Source organism: Phalacrocorax aristotelis, chromosome 10 (genome assembly GCF_949628215.1).
Source record: "Phalacrocorax aristotelis chromosome 10, bGulAri2.1, whole genome shotgun sequence".
Classification (NCBI taxonomy): Eukaryota; Metazoa; Chordata; class Aves; order Suliformes; family Phalacrocoracidae; genus Phalacrocorax; species Phalacrocorax aristotelis.
In genome coordinates, this window is record NC_134285.1 from 12,813,274 (window position 1) to 12,836,715 (window position 23,442).

The following is a 23,442-nucleotide window of genomic DNA, read 5'->3' on the forward strand; positions in this document are numbered from 1 at the left end:
TTGATGCTTCAAAATCAGGACTCTCAAAGACCACTCATCTCAGCAAATCTTAAATCATCAGGTCTCTGGCCCTTCAAGCATAGAAATACTAATCAGAAAGGTGGCAATTTCCAGCTTTACTATATCAAAGGGCAAGAGTGTGTCTAGTGAAGTTTTTTTTTTAAAAAAATGTACCTATATTACACAGGTGACAGAAAACTAAATAACATTTGAAAGGCTTGTACTCTAAGTCCCAGAATTTTACTCAGTCAAGGAAGCACATTTCTCTTTTTTTCCTCAAATAAGATGTTACATCAAAGATTACTTTCCTTTGTCCTAAAAAAAAAAAAAAAGGGGGGGGGGAAGTAGGGGGGCAAATTCTAATAAAAGCACAAGAATCACCACTGCTTTTCTCCCTCTTTTTGGTTTAGGGTTGGTTTTTTTATTGCTGTTATATAGTAATAAAGAAAAAGGATGGGTGAAAGAAAGATGCACAATTATGGAAGTAGTTAAATAAAGAATATAATCAGAAAAATTTAATGTCATTTTAAAACTGCAAGAGTTTAGATTACTAAACACAGATCATATATTGCTACACTGCAATCTATTGAAAACCAGGAGTAACACCTGAGCATTCAGGATGGTCTGTGCAATATACTCACAAGTGTTTGGGAAGGAAGGCAGATTTTTCCATACTACCAACCTTCCCATGAAAAGTGGAGTTAATCAAAACTCCCAGGATCTATTTTTGGGAACACAGCCTGCAGGTCCTGACTCTGGGGCAGCCTATCATTATCATTTAGGATTCCACTAAAGTTTGTTCAGTGATTGAGGTTGAAATTTTAGTATGGTGCGGGAGTTTAGAAGTTCAAGAAGCCGATTTTTAAGCAACAGACCCAAAGACCTTGAGCAGCTATTATATAAAAGATAAAAATACCAATTTTACGAAGCTGCTGTGGGATTCCAGGAAACATGGTGCATTTTAAAACAAAATTTTGGGGTGTCTAGTTTAAAGTAAGTTTCAGAAGTTTAGGCCAAAAACAGACATGAAATCACATTTCAAAAAAACAGTATTCCCATCGATTTTATCTATAGTAAGAAACTGAATCACTACAGAGGGCAAACACGCAGCTGGAGATTACAATGCCATTTAACTGAACACATATATCGGGCTGCTCCAATTATTTATCAGACTTAGGAAGACAAACCAAGATACCACCTAGTTTCAGAACTTTTTTTTTTTAATTGAATTCAAGTAAGGAAAAGGTTTGATCATATTTGCAGTTTACTTAAAATTTGCAAAAATTTGTTTGGAGAACCTTCTTCAATGACTGCGCTGCTACTTAGCTGGCCAGAGTGTCACAGGACTTGTTACGAGACAATAATCCATCCTCACAAGCCACACAGGAAGCAGAAGCTATTTCAGAGAAGTTTATTATGTCGTTTCAGTAAAATACTATATGCTTGTTGATCTTGATATTGCTTAATCAAATAACTCTGATGTCACTGCGTTGAGCACTGCACAAGGACACCAAGAGGTAAACAACTCTGAGGTTCACAGTTTTAACAAACTTGATATACCGCATGCTCCCTTCCCTCCCTGCCAACATCAGCGACGTGATAAAGCCTGCATCGTATCAAGGTTAACCTACCAGGCAGCAGCTGAAAGAGGAACAAAGAGGGAAGAGATGGCGGAAGGGGTGAAAAGAGTTGGATTTCCATACCCTCTCTCTTAAGTAATAGATTTTCTCTCCCTCTTCCCACTGTTTTTTAACTCTCATAATCAATACTCATTTTCCAAATCCGGAAGAGAAACTGCTCAGACTGAAACCGTTCTAGGGAAAGTTGATTAACAGCTATCTCCTACAGTCACAACTACCTGGTCACGTGCTGAACTATAACAGAAGTCACTAACAGCAAGTCAAAGAGCACCTGCAAATCCTCTTCAACTAATCTGAGGATCACAGTTCAAGATTCCTTCTATGGAAACTGACAGCATGATGGCTCACAGTGAAGATGGGAGTGTTTAAGCCTGTCCACCTATTAGAATTCCCAGGGCTTTCTAAAAGAGCATACAGCACACAAGCCCTACAAAAACTTCCCATTATAGCACTATATGTATTATCAGGACAGGGAATCAAAAGACAGAGCAAAAACTAAGTCACTGCTCTGACCGTGCATCAGTTAATGGAACAGTGAACAGCTGAAGAGAGAAGGCAATTAAATCAGAACAGTTCATTCCACAGCAATCTGTATAGTAAGTATTTTTCCTGAGAGTAACTAATACTATGCTACTTCACGTATTTTAACCTATTTATTTGAAGTCACGTATAAATTACTGCATCTGTTGAATATATATTCCTCATTAATAAGTTATATGCAAACTTGGGAATAAAATTTAGTCCAACAGCAGAATTCTGGGAAAGGGAAGCAGTGCAAAGAACTGCTATTACCTCACCTCGGGAGTCTGTGGAACATAGAGCATTACAGAATCAAAAAGCAAGAAATATTTAACAGTCAGGAATACATTAACTCCAAATCAATTCACTTAATAGCAACATTACTGCAAAGTTCCTTGATTTGCTAACACATCGACACACTTAGAGAAAACCTGGATTTCACTGTCAAGCTATTCCTTTATCTACTTACTTGAAAATGAACAAGAAAGCATGCACATACCTGTTTCTCTTACCAGACATGCAACATACCATATCACGAAAATATAAAATACCACACAAAATCAGTATTTTTACATTTACATAAATCCTTAAAGCCTATCTTTAAATGCTCATTACAAAAGGGGTCAAGTTTGCTATCCAAAATGCTAAACTCTCCAAGAGGAGGTTTTTGTCATCTCTCTCTCTGTGTCTGAAGACTGGGTTCCAGCAAAAACCTAACAAAACCCCACAATGCAGGAAGCATCAGAGCACCTGATACCATCAAAACCAGTGGGAGATTTTGCCACTTCACGTGCAACTTCACGAGAGAAACAAAATTCTTAACATTCTTCTGGTAAGAAACCACACTCAAAGGGATAACATAACAACTCATTAATATAGAAAGTGTGTATTAATGATGTTCCTACTTATTACTTACAAGAACACACTAAAACATAGAAGAGTTTAGGAAGTGAAAGACTCAAATTTTAAAACCTCACACTTAACCATAACACACATCCTTCTTTATGCTGCCTGTAACCATGTAATTACAAATTGTTCTCACAGAGGAAGCTTGATGTATAGCATGAACAGTACTTCGGGAAATGAATCAGCTGTGATCAAGTCTTCAACCATACATATTTATGGACACTACATCTGACCAAGTCATGATAAATGTTCAACACCCAACACTAATGGTATAAAACCTTTTGTGCAATCAGTATGCAATTAAAATACCAAGTGTAGAAGCAACAATGGGAAGCATACTTGAAGGTAACACCAGGGCTATGTAAAATACCTCTTAGAAAAGTAGGATAAAAAAATTGCATCTAAAAACAAAGGTACTAAGCTTAAGTTCCGAAAACTCACTTTAGCAGGAAAAACAGAGATGATATCAGATGAACTCTTCAGAAATGGTTAAGATATCACCACTTTAATACTGAGAAAAATGACATAAATCCTCTCCATCCATTCCAATGCAAAGTCAATGTTTGTAGACAGATGGGGAAAGAAAATACAGTTATGCTCTCAAGGAGATCTGACTGTGCATCTGCTAAGGTTAGACTATCCTCAACTGGGCAATATGAAAGACTTTTTGGTGCTTTAACCATAGGTCACAGCTCCTAAGGTAAGTAGCTGCAGAAACAGAGTACAGTGACTATCACAGTCAGCAGCTGGAGAGAACTGTAAGAAACCCTGACCAACAACGACACCTGGCTTATGCACAAAAGTAGGCCACAAGAGCAGGAAGAACATGCAGCTCATGAGAAAGCAGCAACTACTTCAAGTTTGTGTAGTAAGACAGGCTTCCCTAAAACAGCCTTGATGTGTTTGCTTTTAGAACTGGAGGCATATAACAGAGCAGAGGACTATTGAAAGGTAGGGAAAAAAGGTATTATTTTAAACTGCTGGATGCCACCTTTAAGAAGTGGATTTTGGCCTTGTTTCAGACACAATCTCATGTAATAATAAATAAGTCAGACCATTTTCACAAGCAATCACTAACACTGTTCCAGAATATTTAGGCTTTCTCCATTTATTAAGTAATTGACATTCACTCAATTACTAACCAAAGGGCGCTAAAATATCAAGTTCTCTGAAAAATAAGTCAGAAGCAGTCAGGCAATGCATAGCACTGTTTCATAGCCTCTCCAGATACCAATTCAGTGAGGTATTATAAGGCTGGATTAAACTATAACTGTTTTCACCAGACCAAGAGACTGTATCAAAACACTAAATACAGACAGACTCAGGATTTTCCTTTAGCCAATTCATTCTATGGCACGTTTGCAGAAAGACTGAATAGCAGAAATTCAAAAGCAAGACTCAAAGAAACTGTATTAAAGCTGATGGGGAAGGAAGTTCCAGATCCAACATTTACTGACAAAAAGCAGTAACTCTCTCGGTATTACTAAACAGGTGTATGGCCTACAACTTAGTCTAACTGTACATTATGCATATTAAAAAATAAAAATATTCCCATAAGGATAGCCCAGGCAAATTTCACCCTTGTAACATAGCATAATACACCTTTTATAGGCTAAGCTAACTGGTAGTAGCAAGGTTGGTGTGTTCTACTCAACTCATTCACATGGAACGCAATGTGGGTTTTTGATGAATTGAAAAGATGAGAATGCAGACAGCTCACAAGATAGTGAGCTCATCAAGACCAACTTTATTTCATGACCCCAAAATGAAGGTTCTTTGCCCTCTTTCATTCTGTTGCTTTACCTGCTTCAACTGCCCTAAATTTCACTTTACCACTGGGTAGCTACCTTTGCTGTTGACATCTAGCTAGAAACTGAAATTCATACAGCCTGGCTAAAACACTTAAAATACACATAGTCTAAACCAATCAAAGGTCTTGGCTGTCCTTTACATATTACCATTTTAGATTTTATAATTAAAGAAATCACCTGAAAAAAAGCAAACAAACCAAAGCTAGTATTTTAGTAGAGAACTATATGCTTCAATTCTCAGTTAAGTCAAGCACAAGCCACAACACTTATGGGCTAATTCCCTTTTGCTGCAAATCAAACAGGGTATCACTTCTTCTACCCTCTGTGGCCTCAGGACAGCATGTGATCGCATTTTTCTTGCCTAAAAGATTCTAACATCCTACAGTCTCCCCCTCACTAGCCTACTTTTTCTGAACTTAAATTCAATTTCTTCAAATTCCATTATGCCTCAGCATTGTTGCTCTATCTTCAACTGTAATATCAAAACCGGATAGATCTAAAGCTCCACTAGCGCTGAGTTGTACCCAATGACTACCCCTTGTATGTTAAGTAGAACATTGCAATGATTATATCTGAGCATGACTTCTCCCTTTTTCCTGCAATGCCACATCATGGTGACTTACTAGTCCAACCTACCATGCTTTCAAAATTCCTTTCTGCAGTGCTACTGCCTCATCACTTTTGTACTTATGGACTTGATTTCCCTATCTTTGATAAAAAAATAATACATTTCAATTAGTTTTGCTGATTTTGAACATTTTTCCAGTTTGGAGACAAGGACTAGAATCCATAAATCATCTTGATAAAGTAATTGCAAGATCTAAATCTTGTACAGGTACATCCTGCTCACTACTGTCAGACCCCATTCATGCCCTCCTTGTAATGTGACTAATCATTGAAAACTACCAGCCACTTATTTCTCAACGAACTATGTATTCACAGAGATTTTATTTAGAATATGCTTCCCTTCTTAATGACCTCTTTTCCTTGTTCAGTAGAAAGAGAAGCTGTAACAGTGGATGTCATTTTTCTCGCAATAGCATAATGCTTAAAATGGAACAGAGAATTTAAAATTGTTTTATCCTTTGCTGTCATTCCAACTGTCCAGTGGCAAAGCTAGAAAGAACTATTCCACCTTCTGCAGTCTGCAGGAATGCAAGATGTCAGACTCCAGGGACTAACGTTACAATTCTCAAGCTTAACAGCTTTACTGTGCCAGCTGCTGAGTCCTCTAACCAGGGTACATCCCCTCGACCTGCAAAACCACCATCCCGACTACCACGAATCACTGCTGACTACCACGATCCCCACGCACACACCTCAGAAGGTCTGTATTGTTTACAGGCTGGGACCAGGCTCCTCGCTTCCCCGTCTCGGCCACTACCAGGAAACAAAGTTGTCCCTCAAGAGGAACGTGATACTTCTTGTATTTATCACCTCTTACACTCCACTCCTATGAATGACCCTGTGACATTATTAAAAATCAAACAAACACGTATCGCATGCCACGAGGGTGACATGACATCACGGAACCGCGTCTGCCCTGAAAACATTTTGGGACGAAGAGGCTGATTTCCGTAAGAAAAGACACCAAGCCCCGCCGCACAGAGAGCCTCCTTCGCCGCTGGTGAATTCCTGCGGGAGCCTTCGGCTGGGGAGAGCTGTGTCAGAGCGCACAGCCGCGGGGAGAGCGAGCGGCCGGGGAGCCTCGCCTGCCGAGCCGCCTCCCTCCGCGCACCCTCTCCTCCGGGACGCCTCCGAGCCGCCCCGGCGCCGCTCCGAGGCAAAACCCTGCCGAGCGGCTCCGCAGGCCGAGCCCGTCCGCCCACGGGCCCCCGCGCCGGCTCCCACGGGCCGAGTCCGTCACAGCCGCGGAGCGCCGACCGCAGCACATCTCCCCGCGACAGCCCCCCGGCTCTCCTTCCCCTCACGGTTGCCCCCGAGCCTGCGGCCGGCGCCGCACTTACTTGAGATGGTCCAAGGAATGGATACTGCGGGCGGCCTTCCCGTGCCCGCCGCCCACCCAGCTGCGGGAGCGGCCGAACATTCTGGCGAAGAAGGTCTGCTACGGCCGGTGGGGCCCTAGGGCCTCATAGCTCCGCGGGGAAGGGCGGCCGGCCGGGCACAGATCGGGAAGGCGCCCCGACAGCGGCGGCCGGCGGCGCACACCAGCGCCAAGGCGCATGCGCCGGCGGGGCACGCTGGGAAGCGTCGTCCCGCGTCCTGCCCCGGCAGCGCCGCGCGGACTGCGAGTCCCAGCAGGCGGCGGGGCGGGGCGGGGCCCGAGCCCCTGGAGGCCCCGCCTTCGCTCCTGAGGCCGGCAGCGGCGGGCGCCTCTTAGTTCTCGGGAGACCCCGGTTTGGGGAGGTATCTGCCGCCGCCCGATGCCTGGCACGGCCCGCCACCGGCGGGGAAACGGGAGAGTCCCCAGGGAGCCCGGAGTTCTTGGCTGTCCTGTCAGGAGCTCCGCAGACAGGCGGAGACAGGCCCCCCACGCCTTCCTCCTCCGAGGGCCGCGCTTCGGCCCTTTTCCTCGGAGCAAACCGAGTGACGCTGCCCGGCAGGCGCCCAGCCCCCCGGGAGCGCCGCGGCTGAGCACGGCGGGCCCCGAGGGCCGCCCGCACCTCCGAGGGCTGGAGGACTTGGCTCGGTTTTTTATTTGATTCCTTCCCTCCCTTTGGCAGTTAGAGCTTGCCGGGTCGTGAGAGGACTGTTAGGTTGGAGGAATAGAAAAGACTAAATTTAGTCTAAACAAAAAATAGCCTTTTGACGTGTGCATATACCTCCCAAATACATTGTAATTTGAGATAATATTTGGACCCTGCCACTTCTTGTCCACCTTCCAGAACTCAAAATGCAGCAGTTCTGGTGGGGTCGATTCTGACCGACCAGAGAACAGCACGCCACAAGATGCAGGGACAGCAATTCGGCTGCCGACATTCCTCTTGCTAAGGTTTTTCCAATAAGAATTGCACAACTAGCTTTGAGTCGGCTTAAAAACTAACTTAGTTAAAGCACAACAAAGAGAACAGGACTATTAATGACTGTCTTGACCTGGATTTGGATTTTTTTTTTTCTTTAACCACATAAATAAAGTAAAAGCCGAAGAGTTTGGCAGCCAGTGTCAAAAAAGCCCCCCAAGTTTAAAATCACGCCTTGGATAATACTTAGATACAGGTAAAACCTTGGTCAGCAAAGAAAAGCCCCCGCTGAAGCCAAAAGGAGCCCGGGCCCGCACGGCTGCTGCAGGCGGGCCCTGCCCAGCAACGGGAGAACAGGAACCGACCCCCACAGGTGAGGCGACAGGCGAGCCCTGCCCGCGCCGACCCCCCTGGCTGCCACGGGGCGCTGAGGTGCCCGAGGGAGGCGAGGGCCGGCCATCGCAAGACCCGTCCTGGCCCCGCAGCCCGAGGCGGCCGGCCCTGGGGCCGGCGGAGCGGGACCCGCCTGCCGGTGAAGGCGCAGAGGCGCCGGCAGGGACGGGCGGCGCTGCGAAGGGCCGCGGCGAGGGGGCGGCGCGGGGGTCCTGCCGCGCAGGCCGGGGCTGGCGGGCGCGCTGACGGCGGCAGGTGCTCCGCGCCGACCGCGGCAACGCGCCTGCGGGCTCCTTCCGTAAAGTTTGCGGGCGGGAGGAGGAGGGGAGCCGCGGCGGGACTGCAGCAGCCGGGCTGGAAATGCCCCTGAGGAGCCTCCTGCCAACGGCGGGGCTGCGGCAGCGCCGCTGAAGCCCGCGCTGGCCGCCCGCCTGCCTGCCCGCCCGCCGGGGCGCCTCTTCCTCCGGGGAAGGAAGGGAGCGAGCCGGCCGGCCGCCGCACCCCTGCGGGGCTCGCCTCTTCCCGGAGTCCGGCTCTGGGGTTTTGTCCTTTCCTGCCACCGGGGCTGCGGAGCGTGGTCCTGCGTGCCCCGCTCCCGGCTCCGCCTCTCCCGCCCGCTCCCCCGCGCCGGCCGGGCGGGTCGGTGCCTGCTGCCCCCGCCGCAGCCCCGCACGGCTGCATGCCCGCCGCGGTCTCGGCACGTCTGGATTCGCTGGAGTCCTGGGCCTTCCATGCGCTGCTGGTGCTGCCCTATATGTTTTACGTGGGCTTGTTCTTTGTCAACGTGCTGATCCTGTACTATGCCTTCCTGATGGAGTATATCGTTCTCAATGTAGGCATCGTCTTCCTGCCCGAGGATATGGACCAGGCTCTGGTGGATCTGGGGGTGCTCTCCGACCCCGGCTCTGTGCTCTACGAGACGGACAGCGAGCTGGATGTCTTTGATGGGTACTTGGAGTGACGCCCCGGGGCGCTCCGAAGCCACTGCGGGGTGACGCAGCCCGGCCCGGGGCTGGGACCGGCTGTCCCGGCATGGTCGTAGCTCGGGGGCCGCCGCGGCCCCGGGGCGTCCCCGCTGCGTCTCGGCTCCTTCTGCGCAGCACCCTCCCTGCCCAACGGCCCCCCGCCCTCCCCGGTGCGCAGGGGCGAGGGGGGCCGGGGCGCGCTGCCGCCGGGCCGGGCCGCGGACACGCAGAGCGCTCGCACGGGAAGTAAGTCATTGCCGCGGGCGGTCATTTCTGCGGGGCAGCGGGGTGCCGCTCCCCCGCCCACCCCCTGCCGGCCGCCGTGCCGAGCGGCGGGGGCGGCGGCAGGGCCGGGGCCGGGCACCGCGCCGGGGACACGCGCACCGCCGCAGCTTCTCGCGGCGCCGAGGGTTGCGGGCAGAGGGCCGCGGCCGGGCCGCCTGCGGGGTGCCCCGGCGGGCGCTCCCCCGCGCCCCGCAGGGGCCGCGACCGGGGCCCCGCGCCCTGCCCTCCGGTGCGCGGCGAGGAGAACGGCCTTCCCCGAGGACGGGTTATCGCAGTTCTGAGCCACTGCAGCTGTTACGCTGGGTGTTACGTTTGCAGGTGGTCAACAACTTTTCTAATCCGGTCTTGAAAGCAGCTCTGAACGTAAACGAACACCCAGGCTAATATTTACTAAAATTCAGAGACCATACTTGAGCCAGAAATACGTCTTAATCGGATGCCCTTTAAAACTTCTATCTTGGGTAATAAGAAACCTACCCAGCTCACTGTTCTTCTCATGTTAATCGTAGCACAAGGGTTTGCTCCATCAATGTATTGTAGTTTTGAGTGATACTAAAACTCTGGGAATGTTGTAAAGATTTAGCTTTTTAAGACACTGACATGCAATTGGGAAGAAAATCACTATTTCTAGCTAGGACTTTCGGTGCCAAATGTATGTTAATGAAAACATTCACAGATTAAATTAAAAATGAGTTAGCAAATCTGCCAGTGGAATTTACAGCAATATACTGTCTGTAAATTTGAAAACCAGTTCAGGATACCTTTTTATTTTCTATTTGAAATTTTGAAATAGGAAATTCTGGTGTAAGGTTACAAACATAACCTTGGTGACCATTTTATGCAAATACCATTTAGCATCAACCTATTTTAATCAGTCTTTTAATTAAAAAAAAAAAAACCTTTCCTGTGGTGTTGTCCTTCATACAGGTTTAAACTTTCTGCTAAATACTTCTATTCAGATTCCATGTAAAGCAATAGTAGCTGATTTTGATCAACAGTTTAGAAGGAAAACTATGGAAATTTTTGATGTGGGAGTAACGCTGATTGCACTTACACAGCTGAGCAAAGCTTGGTCAAAGGCACATGGGAGCATAACAAGTGTGTGTGGCGGGAAGAACAGATCTTTGCTGCTGCTGAAGAAATTCCACTGCATATAGTTACTGCAAATGAAAGTGTCCTTGCCAGTGTTTGGTGGTCTACCCCAGGCTGTTGGATTAGAATAACTTCTGCTAGAACAGAAGGTCTGGAACAGAACTAAACTCCCCACAGAATACTGTGGGCTACTTTTGTGCCTGTCTCCTCTCCCTTTTCAGCTGGGCAGAAAACACACATGCTCTGTATTCCAGGAAAGGAATTAATAAAAAGTAACGGAAATTGAAGCAAAATCTTTCGTGCAAATAGCCCTACCCATTTTCTTCCCCAAAATACCTTTCCCCAAACCCCAAATCCTATTACTCCAACACCGTCTAATACAGGGATTAAAAATAACTTTTTAATCACTTTTTTGCTGACTAGGATTTGTCATGATGAGTTGCACTGAGTTTTCAGGAAGACCTAAGGAGAATAACAGACATAATTTTCCTCAGTGGATTTTTCCTACTACATGAACACATAGTTTGATAGAGCGTAGGGTGTGAGCACAGTTCTGTTCAGTGTACATAAATGGGCTTCTTAAAATTTTCCTTCATATTAATAGGATAAGTAGATCTGCAAACTTTGTGATATTCTAACCATAAAACCATGTCACCACCATGTAGGAATCAAAATGCAGAGGTCTTCACAAAACTCAGAAATAAGTCTCAGTCTATATCTACCTTGAGCTAATGGAGCTCTGCACAGGTACCAGCTGCAGCCTTGATCCTTTAATTTGGTAGTTGTCATGTTAGATGGTGGTTTCCACTGAAAATCAAGTCACAAATCCCTAAAGTCAGATGAATTATTAAAGAGCAAAACCTATGCTATTACTGTGCTTCATCTATTTATATATAAAATTGTATTTTTATGTGCAGCAACCAGGCCACAAATTGCATAATTACTTAGCTACCGGGCAAAGACTCACCATGTCACCATGAAAAGGAATTTGTGTTAATATCCTGGTTACAGGTTTCTTCACTGTTCTGTGCCATTCCTCCTCACCAGTTCCCTAGCAAGGCAGGCAGGGCCCTAATTCAGAGCTGGGTTTTCTGCTTTGGGAGCAGAAGTCAGGCACTGAAAGGGAAGATTTAGATCCTTTTGGTGCCTAGCCTGCAGTGACCCCAGTCCTGTATGAGTGTTAACCCGCACTCTCCATAGGCCTCGGATGGCTCCCCACCCGCCCTGCTCACTTAGACCCAGAAGCACTGAGGGTTCATAAGACACTGCAGGCAGAATGGGTCTCAGTTTTACCAGCAGAGTTGAAAAATACATGGGCATACTCTTTGCATTAAATCCAAGAGGAGTGTTCTTCCTGTGACTCACCAGTGATGACTGAAAGCAACTAAAAAGCTATGATTAGCCTTAGCTGAAACTCTGCAGTGTGCTCCCTGCATTTAGAAAGCGATGCCTTGCACCCAGGAGATGAGCGGCACGCAAGACAGGGAAACAAAGGGGGAAATCCCAAGAGGCAGTTCCGCGAAATGTGGAAACGCTAGTTTAGACTTAAAAATAAAAGAGCATGTGGATCAGAAAAGCTCTCTTCTCTCTTGCAGCAAACCCCCAACTTGAATAAACTAGATAGGAGTAAAATGATGTCCAGGTTTCTGAGCATAACTGGTGACAGAGATTGAAGGTAGGCAACTAAGCAGCTCAAAGAAGCTTCCTATCCTATTCAAATGGAGAAATCCATCTGTGTAAACTGAGCAGAATTGAGTTTGCTCATGTAATCTACTGTTTTAGTGTGAGTGTGCCAGGTTCTTTATTACATTTGAAGTCCCCTGGAATAAGGTGATATGACTGTTCTCCTTGTACTTTCTTAAAATCAGATGTGACTCATCACAAAGTACTCTAATCGGAAAGAAAATGAGCAAAAGTAATCAATAATGAAAACTGAATCGGAAATAATGGGTTTATTTAATCTTACAGTCTAAGCATTCCCTATATTTTTTCCTCAACGTGAATTATGATGAATGTCTTCAGTGAGCAGAATCCAGCACTCAAAAACTTGTGACTCAGCACTTCTGCTGAATGCCAGCATCTAAATCCTGAATCAAAGAAATAGCTTTACTCACTAGCTCATCAATATAGTGCCAGTTAGAAATGTGGGCTCAGTGTGTATGAGAGACAGCATGGCCCAGTGGAGAGGGAAATAAGCATCCTGGACTCCTTCCTGTGTCTGCCACTGATGTCTTCTGTGAGCTTAACTGATTTGTGTCTCTGTTCCATCTCTCTGAAACAGAGATGCCATGTAAAGTAACAGATCAGGAGAATGTTATCACTAGCAGTGTCAGGATACACATGAACACATCAGAATCCACCTCCTGACTTCTTTCTTTTCAGATTTTGAATCATAAAAACAAGGAGCGCCGTGATCCGTTACTTACTTCACCTTGCCATTTTTCACTATGCTCTTTGCTTGTTTGTAGAAATCTCCATGTAAAAAAAAAAAAAAAGTGGCTTATTGACTCCATGATACAGACTAGTCGGCTATTCTATATGAGTTATAGTAACAACAGGATGAAAAGCAATAGCTGTGATTTTTAGAACCGTGTTTTGAATTCTTAGATGTTATTAAAATTAGAAGTTGAGTGCTCAAACTCATCTGGTATCTCTGCTTTAAAGAGGCTTCTGTGCTTTGACTCTTCTTAACAGGAATTACATCCTAGATGGAAGGAGGACAAAATCATAGTTAACTGATGAACTGTGCATGCAGACTCATCAATCACAGTCATGGATTTTCTACCAAATACATTCATTTGTATAATTCAAAGAGAAGAGGCAGATTCTTAAAAAGTTTTCCAGAAGCTGCTGTTAATAACATGAATTAAAATGAGGCATAGAAAGTAAAGAGACATTCAATTTAGGATAGAAATAGTTCAGGCCTGAGTATTTCATGTGCTAAAAGCCCAGTCACAAGTGATCTTAAAGACTAATTAAAAAAAAAAATTCTGTCGTTCTTCCCTACAAAAACGAAACTTACTGTAATCAACTTGCTTCAATAGGTGACAAGAGCCAATTATTAGTTTTAAGCTGTCCAAGGAATGAAGAAAAAAATCCAATTTCATTCTTCATGTTTGTTTCCTCTGGAGGAGGGGCAAAGTGACACTATAGTTCAGCTAGCAACTAGCAATCCTAAACTAGAAGAAAAGAATAATTTGTTTAGAGGCATCTAGTTTGTATATTTAGCCAGTCCAATTCTTTGCATTTGTCCCCTCGTAGCGATTCTAGTTTATATGGAGTACGATTGTCCCAAACAATTAAATAGTACACAGAAGTGGCTAAATCTTTCCATTCCTGCAGGGAAACTGTCAAACTGTCTTTCTTTTCCCAGATCAGTTTTGGTAGTTTGGCCACAGACTGGGGAAAAAAACCAGCTGAATAGTTTGAATGATGCTCTCTGAGGACACAAACATGTTTCTAATGTATGTGATAAAAAGGGTAAAGACTCATAGCAGCCATATGCGGAAAATAACGGTATAATGGAAAATGATGATGTACACCAAAGGATCTATTGCTGGGTAAAGCTCTTCTTCAGTTAATAGAATTAAGGCTATGTACTCTTTAGAGGGCCAGAAAAAAAGACCTGAGGCTCGCTCAGACAGTAGAACCCAAATAGGGCATGAGATCTGAAACACACTCTTGCAGAAGGTCAGGAAACAGAAAGCAGACAATGTCAGGATATGAAACTGAGTCACTATGTTTCCTTTGGTCCAGCCTGAATTGTGAAGAACAGTAACTTCACAGACAGAATTAACAAAAATATCATGACTGAGTTTCTTATAGTGCTAGAGTTATGCTGTAATAGCCATAATGTTAAATATTTATGGGTATCATTTAGGCTATTGGGAGACTGTAGCTCTGAGACTTTAAAAATATGTGCTACCTTTTCATTTTCCATTGTTTTTTGAAATTCTTGAAATTTTCTGTTAAAATTAGGTTCACATGAAATTTGAAGGGCAGGCTTTTAATCAGCTGAATAGAAAGGCAAGATTAAATATCCTGGTCAATTGTATCATTCACAACCCATTTAATATCTGCCACTACAAACTATAGTCTTGGACTAGCAGTCCTATAGCAATATTTGAAATTTCCATTAGACAGCTTTATACTTTGCTTTGGAGGCCCAATACATTTTGCTGTGCTATTTTTAAGTCAGCCTAGGACATGGTTTACAATGCAGAGTATTGGCAGTCTCCCTTTGACTTGGAAAGCAATGAGATAAACACCAAATGAGTAACCTGTTAGAGCTGCTGTTGCCCCTTTTCTTGTTAGTTTCAGAGACAGGATTTTAAGCCTGTGATTACTGTTAGCAGGGTAGTGTAGCTGATAGATATTTGACAGAAATACCTCACTGGACACAAAAGTGCTTCTTGTTTCTGACCTAGCATCTACAGTAAGCAGCACACAAGAACATACAAAATGTCCTGCTGAGTCAGACCATGATCACCCAGCCCTGTGTGTTCTGCTTTGGACAGGGGCAGGGGATGCTCTCTGGGAGACCACATGACCCTTACCAAAATCTGCAGTCTGTTCTCTTTGTACTTGCCAGAATCCACAAGGGTAGAATGAAGGATGTTAGCGGGCACATTGCTGTCCAGCCTTTTAGCAAGTGTTTTCCAAACCCGCCACCTTTTGCCTACTCAATATTACGAAATCCTCCTGGATTTACTTGCTATCAGTACAGCATCTGAATACCTGAAAGAGCTTATTTTCTGCAGTCTTGAAGATGTCTCTGTTCACTCTCTTCTCTGGGTCACTAATGGTGATGTTGAATAAAAATTGGTCCCTGGTATACCCTGCTTCTGACTTTACTACCAGGCCTTATTCTTTGCTTCCAATCTTTTGATCTGCTTTCAGTCCATAGAAGAACCTTTCCCTGTCAACCTGTTTGCTTTCGGCTTCCTGTAACACCTTTGTTAATGATACCATATTCCTTAGTCTGTCCATGCTCATGTAGAACACGTGACCATCGCATTTTATACTTCATTCATACTCCTTGTAGATTCTGTTATGCCTTCTGCACCTGAAATGGTGGCAGCCCTCCTGCTTCAGGACGTCGTGTGCCAGACAACCTGACATACGATCTGCTGAGCCTCCGCTCCAAACACTGCAAGTGAAGAACAGGAGAGAGGCTGTGTATTTCCCTGCAGCCCAGCAAGAGCCTTTTCATAGAGCTCCATGCATAGAGCAGATCTGTTAGCAGGTCTGTATCACAGACTCCCTTCCCATCGTACAACTGGATTAGCACCTCTACTATGTAGAGCCTTTCTGCGCTGCACAGGGGGCCTCTAATACCTATAGAGGGGGAGGAGGGAAGAGCTGTCTTTCCAGAGACTTGCTCCACACAGTGAGGGGGGTCTCCTGAGCTGCAGGCAGCCTGTGGACCTGCTCATGGTCCTCTGTACCTCAGCTCTTCTTCGACACAGATTCATCCCCAGACAATCATCCCCTCTCAGAGCTGCACCATTCTACAGTATATTAGTCATCTTTAAGATCACAAGAGCAAATGGATACAGTCACTAGTGCCCAGCACCCTCATAATCCACAGCTCTGGTTCCTCTTGAAGAAGGCTTTTCAGGCCTTGTGTTTACATCTGATAATAGTAAAAAAAAAATCACCTCTTAATAGCTGTCGGATACTTTGATCCAGTCAAGGCAAATCAGATAAGCTGGGATAAAACAACATAATATTAATTTGTTGATGTCAGTAAGACCAAGAAGTTACCCCAACATGTTATTTAACTCAGTAACTACTCTCCAGTGGATCCAAAATGATTTGAACAAAATAACTCTAAAGAAAAAAAAAGAGAAAGTGACCAAAATCAGAGGCTACGTCAAATGTAGGCAATACATAATTAAAAGAATTATAAAAAAAAAAACCCTAAACATTCTAATGAACAGTATGTGCTTAAGAAAATGTAGCCAGTTCAAAACTCAGTTCTAATAGGTAGGACTAATGATATCAAACCTAGCATAAAATAGGCTATCCCACTGTATGTACTGGTTGTACTCTTAAGAGCAACCCTTACTAACTGACCTGATGGACCGTGGTCGACAGCTTAATCTCATACCCCTCACACCAATATCATCATGCCTCTGTTAAAATTATACTAAGGACTAGCGAGCTTTGACATTAACAGAAACTGTTACATTGATTTCTCTGAAAGGTTGTTCAGGCCTTTACTTCTCAAAGAATTATTACCCACAGTCACAAAAAGTTTTGATTTTTTAATTCTTTTTTTTTAAAGAAGTCAATGGCCTGGTGCTATATCTAATGTACTGTCGTGGTTTAGCCGGCAACTCAGCCTCACAGAGTCGCTTGCTCACTCCCCCACTGGTGGGATGGAGGAGAGAATCAGAAAGGTAAAGCTCATGACTTTGCTGTTCATTTTGGGTCTAGAGGGTTACTCTGTATTTTGGTGTTTTCTTTTAAACAGATTTATTAAACACTTGAAATGGATTATAACCAGGTTAATGGATCAAGTCATGGAAAGAAACTATACTCTGAAATGTGGAGATGAAAAGAAGGACAAGGGGAGAAGAAGAAGAGTTGTCACGAGATCTTGTGAGTTGTGACTTTTCTCCATGCTCATTGCCTCTTGGGTGTGCACTAACTGCAGTGATTCATGCACCATACTGGGCTTCCATAGGTAATTCTGGGATGGACTGTATGGACAAATGATATAAGCTATGTTCTATTGTAACAGCAAATCATGATGTTACGCAGATTTGATAAACTTCTGAATAAATACCATGTCACTTGAATGGACACGCTCTACATACTGCTTAAGCAAGTTTTACAATCACACATTGAAAACTTTACCAGCCAGTAGTTCAAAGGCAGTGCTCTCTCAGGGGAAAATATGCAGGAGTGACTGCAAGGAGATTCTGTTCAGGGCAGTATTACGGCAAGAACCGTGCTAGTAAGATATTTTATTCAAATTGTGTGTTTTGAAATAGATCAGAGAGTGAATTTTATATAAGTCAGGTAGATTCATTATCTCACACAAGATACTTTGCAGATTGTTTAAGCTCATGTTCCTATGTACAGATGTGAAAGCAATACAATAAAGACTGACCTTTTCCATGAAAAAGTAAGCAGTTATTTGTTGGAGTTGTTCTTTTTCAATTTGTTCTTCAGTTGTGCTAATTCAGTTGAAAATAATTGAAATATGCTTTCCAGGAAATTCCAGTTTTCCTACAGGTACCTACAAGTAGTTCCAGATTGTGGCGATGGCCAGCACGTAAGAAATCCTTTGCGTGAACAACTGCATAAAAATTCAGACCTGAACTAAAACACCAGGAACCCCCCACCGTGGGGGTGGGGGAGGAACCCACATGTTACTGAGGGCAGGTATTGTGCTGGTTTTGTCTTATTCTCATATTTTTTAGAAAATTTTTGTAACCGTGCAGTTGTTAAGCCAAGTTGATATACCAAGAACATTTCAGATAAAGCAGAACTGAAAACATTTCTCCTGAACTCTGTCCATGCATTATGTCTGTCCTCTGCAGTCTGTGTCTCTACCATCTGCTCCTAGCTCAGGCTTTCAGATACAGACAGATGGTGTCATGAGAGTCTCTTGACAGCCAGTATGAGGGACCAGAGGGTGACAATTTATATCCCTGGTGAAACAATGACAAAGAAACTTGCATATCAAACTCTTGTTCCCTGATACTCTCAGTGTGTTGCACTCAAATGGCATTTTTTAACTCTTGGTGCAGTAGAAATTAGCTCCCTGTCCCCAATATTCTGTGCCCTAAATACAGTTTTCAGCTGCTCCTGCAAAAGGTGAAGCACTGTCATTGAACTAAATAGCTTTTCTCCAAGATAGGTTCCGTCAGATACAGTCTGGGGCCTTAAAACACTGACAAGTGCTTTGTTCCATACAATCTGTGGCCTGCAATTCAGGGATGGTGTCACTTAGGACACAATATTCTAACACATAACGATACACTTAGGGAACTAAATCTCCATTTAGGCACCTATATAAAAAATAGCCAAGCTTACAAACTTGTTGAGCTTGTGCTCATATGACCATTAGGAACTATCACAAGACAGGCTGGATTTTGCTACTGAAGGTGGCATTCCTGCTGCCTATATAGTTAGAAATTCATACTGTTCACAGAGATGGCTCACACTAACTTTTCAGGGTCATGTGTATGCCGTTTTAAGAACATGGTTCAGTTTGTCATTATAGGTACTTATTGCAGCATCTGCTAGTTTGTATCATTTCACTGCAGTGGACGCCACATGATGCACAGATCAAGCAATACAAATTCCACCAGTTAATTCACTGTGGAGATTCTGCATCTTAGATTAAGATACCGATTTCTCAGAACAGCTCAGCTTCATACATTTTAAAGGATGGGGGGAGTACTCAGATTACAGGATCTGACTACCATCATAACACAAGCCATAGCACTTTAACAGGGCTTCTTTGACAACAAAAAGAGGATGGACGTGAAGACAGTAGCATTTTTCTCATCCTAAAAGATTTTTTAGAACACAGATTTGATCTGAACAGCTTTTTCAAGGTAGCCAGTGAATTCAGTCCTCTATAGAAAAGGCACTCATTTGTCAAAAGCATTTTGGATAAGCTTTGTGCCAGTATCCAGACTTTGAACCCTGATGAATTTTAGAACTTTTAACTGCAGAAAGTCTGACAGGATGACAACAACATTTTGCTGTTATAACCAGGCAGCTTCAGTCAGGACTTTTATATCTTCTAATTCTAGACTTAGAGTCTGTCAGGTGGCATTGTGTCATGGTTTTAGCTGGAATAGAGTTAATTTTCTTCACTGGCATAGTGCTGTGCTTTGGACTTAGTATGAAAACAACGTTGATAACATGCTGATGTTTTGGTTGTTGCCGGGTAGCGCTTATAGTAGTCAAGGACTCTTCTAGCTTCCCATGCTCTGCTGGGTGCACAAGGAGTCAGGAGGGGAGGGGGCACAGCTAAGACAGCGGATCCAAACTTGCCAAAGGGATATTCCATATTATATGATATCATGCCCAGTATGTTAACTGGGGGGAGCTGGCCGGGGACAGGCAGCAATCACGGCTCAGGGACCAGCAGCATCAGTCAATGATTGATGAGTGGTTGCATCACTTGTATTTTTTTTTTCCTCCTTTTTTCCAGGCTTCATTTCTCTCTCTTGTTATTTTCCTTTTTATTATGTTATTATCATCATAATAATTGTTATTATCATTACCATTATTACGATTACTATTTTATTTTAATTATTAAACTGTTCTTATCTCAACCCATGAGTTTTCTTGGTTTTGCTCTTCCAATTCTCTCCCCCAGCTCACAGGAAGAGAGCAGGCAGCTGCACAGTGTTTAGTTGCCAACTGGGGCTAAACCACAACACATTGCAGGATCCCATTGTCTGTTAAGAAAGAATTATTTCTCCCTTTCCAGACCACCAAACTGGTAAGTGCCAGCAGGACCAACCTGTCTCCCTTACATGCAGTGCTTTCCATTAACCTACAATATGAAGCCCTGAGCGTGTTGTTATGTTGAGAAGGCAGCAGAGGTTTCATAGCCTTTCCAAGAGAAAAATCAAAATACAGGTACTACAAGCTACTGTAAAAAGTAATACTTTTATTAATACTTTAAAAAGATCTATAAAGACAAGCAAAACACTGTATCACAATTTACAATCTGTACATTATAAACTACATCTCTTACTAACTCAGAGCAAGAGGACAGCAGTATACCCAACATGGACTGATAAATCCAGACTGGGTCCTGTAACATTTGGCTGTGTAATACTTAACACATCCTCAGATTCAGTCATAGTGAAGTGTAGCTGCAGAATATATCCATAAAGGGGCAGTTGTCATCCAAAGCTTAGTTAAGGGAAGGCAAGCCAAGGGCTCACCATAGATCTGCATGGCTGGAGTGCTGCAGGCTGATGGGAACATCACACAGGATTTGGCTCAAATTACCTCCCTTTCAGGCAGCTGAAAGACAGGAATGTAAATGAGATTTTTTTTTTTCCGTTACTCTGGCTAGAGTTTGGCTAGAGAGAACCATGCAGATAGTTCAGAAACATACCACTTTCTAGTAACAATCATATTCTCCATGGTGTTTTTCTACCTTGCTCTCTTGTACTATTACCCTAAAATACTAGGTATGGTTCCCTGCTCTCCTTTGATTAACAGAAACAACAAACCTGACCTTCTTTCTTTCTTCAATTTGTCCACCCTCCACCCTCCTGTCAAGATTCTGCAGGCACTGAAACTTCAGCAGAGAAGTATAATTTGCTGGAAAGAACGTAAAGATTGGGGTTTTGAGCTCTTTAAATTGGGGACTTTTTAAAAACCAAGTAGCAGAGCATTTGAGAGGTTTGTTGAAGACACTAGTTTGCATAGATGCTTGGGTCAGTACTGTCAGTGCTTCCTCGCAGAAGAAATTTCAAGGAGGTTGTTGAGTTAACCCTGAGCTAACCATGAAGTAGAGACCTCCCTTCCCAATTTGTGGCATGTCAAATATCCCAAGCTTTTTCCATCCCTTTTTGGTTTTCTGTCTCCAGACTGTATCTGGCCAGGGAGCCAGAATGTTAGTCCTGACAATTGTCTTGGTACGATTTTAAGTTCCCTCCATGTTCACAGAGCTGAAATAGAAGAAAAGAGAAAAAAGCATAAAGGATATGATTGTTTTGCTATTGCAGTCAACAGGACTGGTATTTGGCCCACACATCACTGAGGCCAGCAGCGCAGACACACGATAGCACTTTGAAAAATGTTACAGTGTGTCATTGCCTAGTTTTTTACAACTCTGTAATAGAAGGCCACATAAACCACACACAGTAGTGATTTCACTGTCAAGTATAAAAAGGACGCTTGTACATTTATGCTGCCACCTGCAAGTGAGAAACTAAATCACAATGCAGGTATATGAATGAAGAAAAAAAGTTTAAAGTTCTCATTTGAGACAGGAGCTTCAAAAGCTTTGAAGATTGTCACTTCAAGGATTTTTGTGCAATTAACTGAAGCTCTTTGTATGCATTTGGATTTCTGCAATAATGTCAGAAAAAAATCCTTAATAGTTTTCTAGTTTTAATTAATTTCTTGTCTTTACTTCTTTTTTCCTAATATTTTTGAAAGATTCTATAACAAGTGATAGCAAATATCTTTCCATCCCTTAAGACAGCATTGGTGATTAGCATCAAGGAAAGAGCCACTTCTGCATTCTCGTTGATAATCTCACAGTATCAGACTGTTTTCTAAGAGTGATCACTCTTATTTATGCTCCTGATCCTAATGCTTCAAATCAGTCCAGACAGATGGGTAAAATCTGTAACGTTGAGGTTTGGAAGTCCAAAATCATCAAACCAAATTTGATTGCAGTCACCACTGTTACGATGAAACAATTAGGTTTGACCTGTCACTGCTTCAGATGTTGCAGGTCCAGCAGCTTGCAGTCTACTTGATGAATCGATGATGGAATTTTATAATGTCAATATCCTGGTAATTCCTGGTCATCTTTAACGGTGATCACAATATCCAGATGCTCTTTTCATCTTTGAAACTTGATGCTGCTTAACTCTTCATCACTTCAGTAGAAACACAACTGGGTCCTTGAATAGCATTTTTAAATTTTTTAGATAGCCCTTAAAAAAATTGAACTCCATCATTCACCCACTTCAAGCATTGCTCAAGCTTAAATGTGACTTTTTTCATTTTGCCACTGTCGTGAACATCAGCCACCAATTCATAAAGGAGCAAGAGGATAGGAAGATACAGAGGATGCCTTCCTCTCTTCTTTATGTTACCTGTGAAATGATGCAAAGAGAATATTAGATGTATGCCCATCAGCTTAATCACCATCAACATCACCAAAACCATATATATGATGTGCTCTGAAAACAGACAACAGTGGCTGGTAGATGCTGGATGTTTCAAGTTTGTGAGACAGAATCCAGGCTTCCTGCTGCTACTAATCCTCAGTGCTTAGGAAGACGAATGTTTCCTGACGTACTCAGATACTGTACTGATGTGGTAACTGGTGCCACAGGCATGTGCTGCAAATTGGAGAGAACAGCAGTGGAGGGAGATGCAAAGGGTTGTTTATGTAGAGCTGCATTAAACAGATCTTTTGCTTGGTGTGAAAGCTGACCAGTGTCCAAGAATCACTCTTTCACAGAGCGCAGTTCTCTGCCACTGACTGCCATTGCTCTGTGTCCAGAGGAAAACCGAGGTCATCTGGGAGCTGATCTACATATTCAGAGACCCTTATCGCATGCTCCCCTTGAACAACAGACACAGAAGGCTAGAGAAAGCTTTGCTCTTGTAAGGTTTCCTGGAAGTGTTCATATCCCTAATGTCTTCTTTCCCAAGTAGGTATTGTTATTCAACAAGGCAAAGAGTTAGTTGTACTGTAGGCTAGTAAGGATCACTAGTTTTTCACTGCTGCTGTATAAAGCTAGTCTGTGAAGCTGGTATGGCACCTGACTCTTCCACAACCTGTAACCTGATCAGTGCCACATATATAGCCCAGGCTACATCTGGTGATTAGTACACTGAGAGCAAGAATCATGCAAAAGCTTGGCTCACTGCATGGTTTAGGGAGCCACTGGCAACTGCAACTGCTGCCAGGACCATTCAAACCACAGCTCAAGCAGCTGGCAATCACTCTGCAATGTTGGGGGTTTTTTTTGCCATGTGAAAGAAAGCTGGAGAACATCTGGCATCTGGCTTGACTCTGGCTTCTCATTCTTCACTGGGATCCTTTCACTGATGCATCCTGCATCAGTTTTTTTAAGAGCAAGAAGCAGCACATGGCAGAAAACTGGGAGCAGAAATCCTACATAAAACCCTAACTTTCCATGCCTGCTACAGCTCCTTCAGTCCAGGAGCACCA

General features: G+C 43.7%; 3 protein-coding genes across 7 annotated transcripts in view; 1 reads left to right on the top strand and 2 right to left on the bottom strand.

The window, feature by feature from the left end:
- CLEC16A (C-type lectin domain containing 16A) overlaps positions 1-7,106 on the bottom strand; it is an 89,993-nt gene extending 82,887 nt beyond the window's left edge. For all 4 annotated transcript variants that reach the window (XM_075105300.1, XM_075105299.1, XM_075105302.1 and 1 more), the window contains exon 1: positions 6,844-7,106. In XM_075105300.1, coding sequence (XP_074961401.1) covers positions 6,844-6,923 — 80 coding nt within the window. In that variant the 5' untranslated portion in view covers positions 6,924-7,106. The remainder of the gene's footprint in view (positions 1-6,843) is intronic.
- A 1,455-nt stretch (positions 7,107-8,561) lies between these two features.
- On the top strand, positions 8,562-17,728 carry DEXI (Dexi homolog). The gene is made up of 2 exons (XM_075105303.1): positions 8,562-9,401; positions 17,011-17,728. Exon 1 carries the CDS (start codon positions 8,870-8,872, stop codon positions 9,149-9,151), a length of 282 nt encoding a protein of 93 aa, XP_074961404.1. The 5' UTR covers positions 8,562-8,869; the 3' UTR covers positions 9,152-9,401; positions 17,011-17,728.
- A 2,430-nt stretch (positions 17,729-20,158) lies between these two features.
- CIITA (class II major histocompatibility complex transactivator) overlaps positions 20,159-23,442 on the bottom strand; it is a 30,053-nt gene continuing 26,769 nt past the window's right edge. For both annotated transcript variants that reach the window (XM_075105306.1, XM_075105304.1), the window contains exon 20: positions 20,159-22,354. The gene's annotated coding sequence lies outside the window, so the exon portion shown is untranslated. The remainder of the gene's footprint in view (positions 22,355-23,442) is intronic.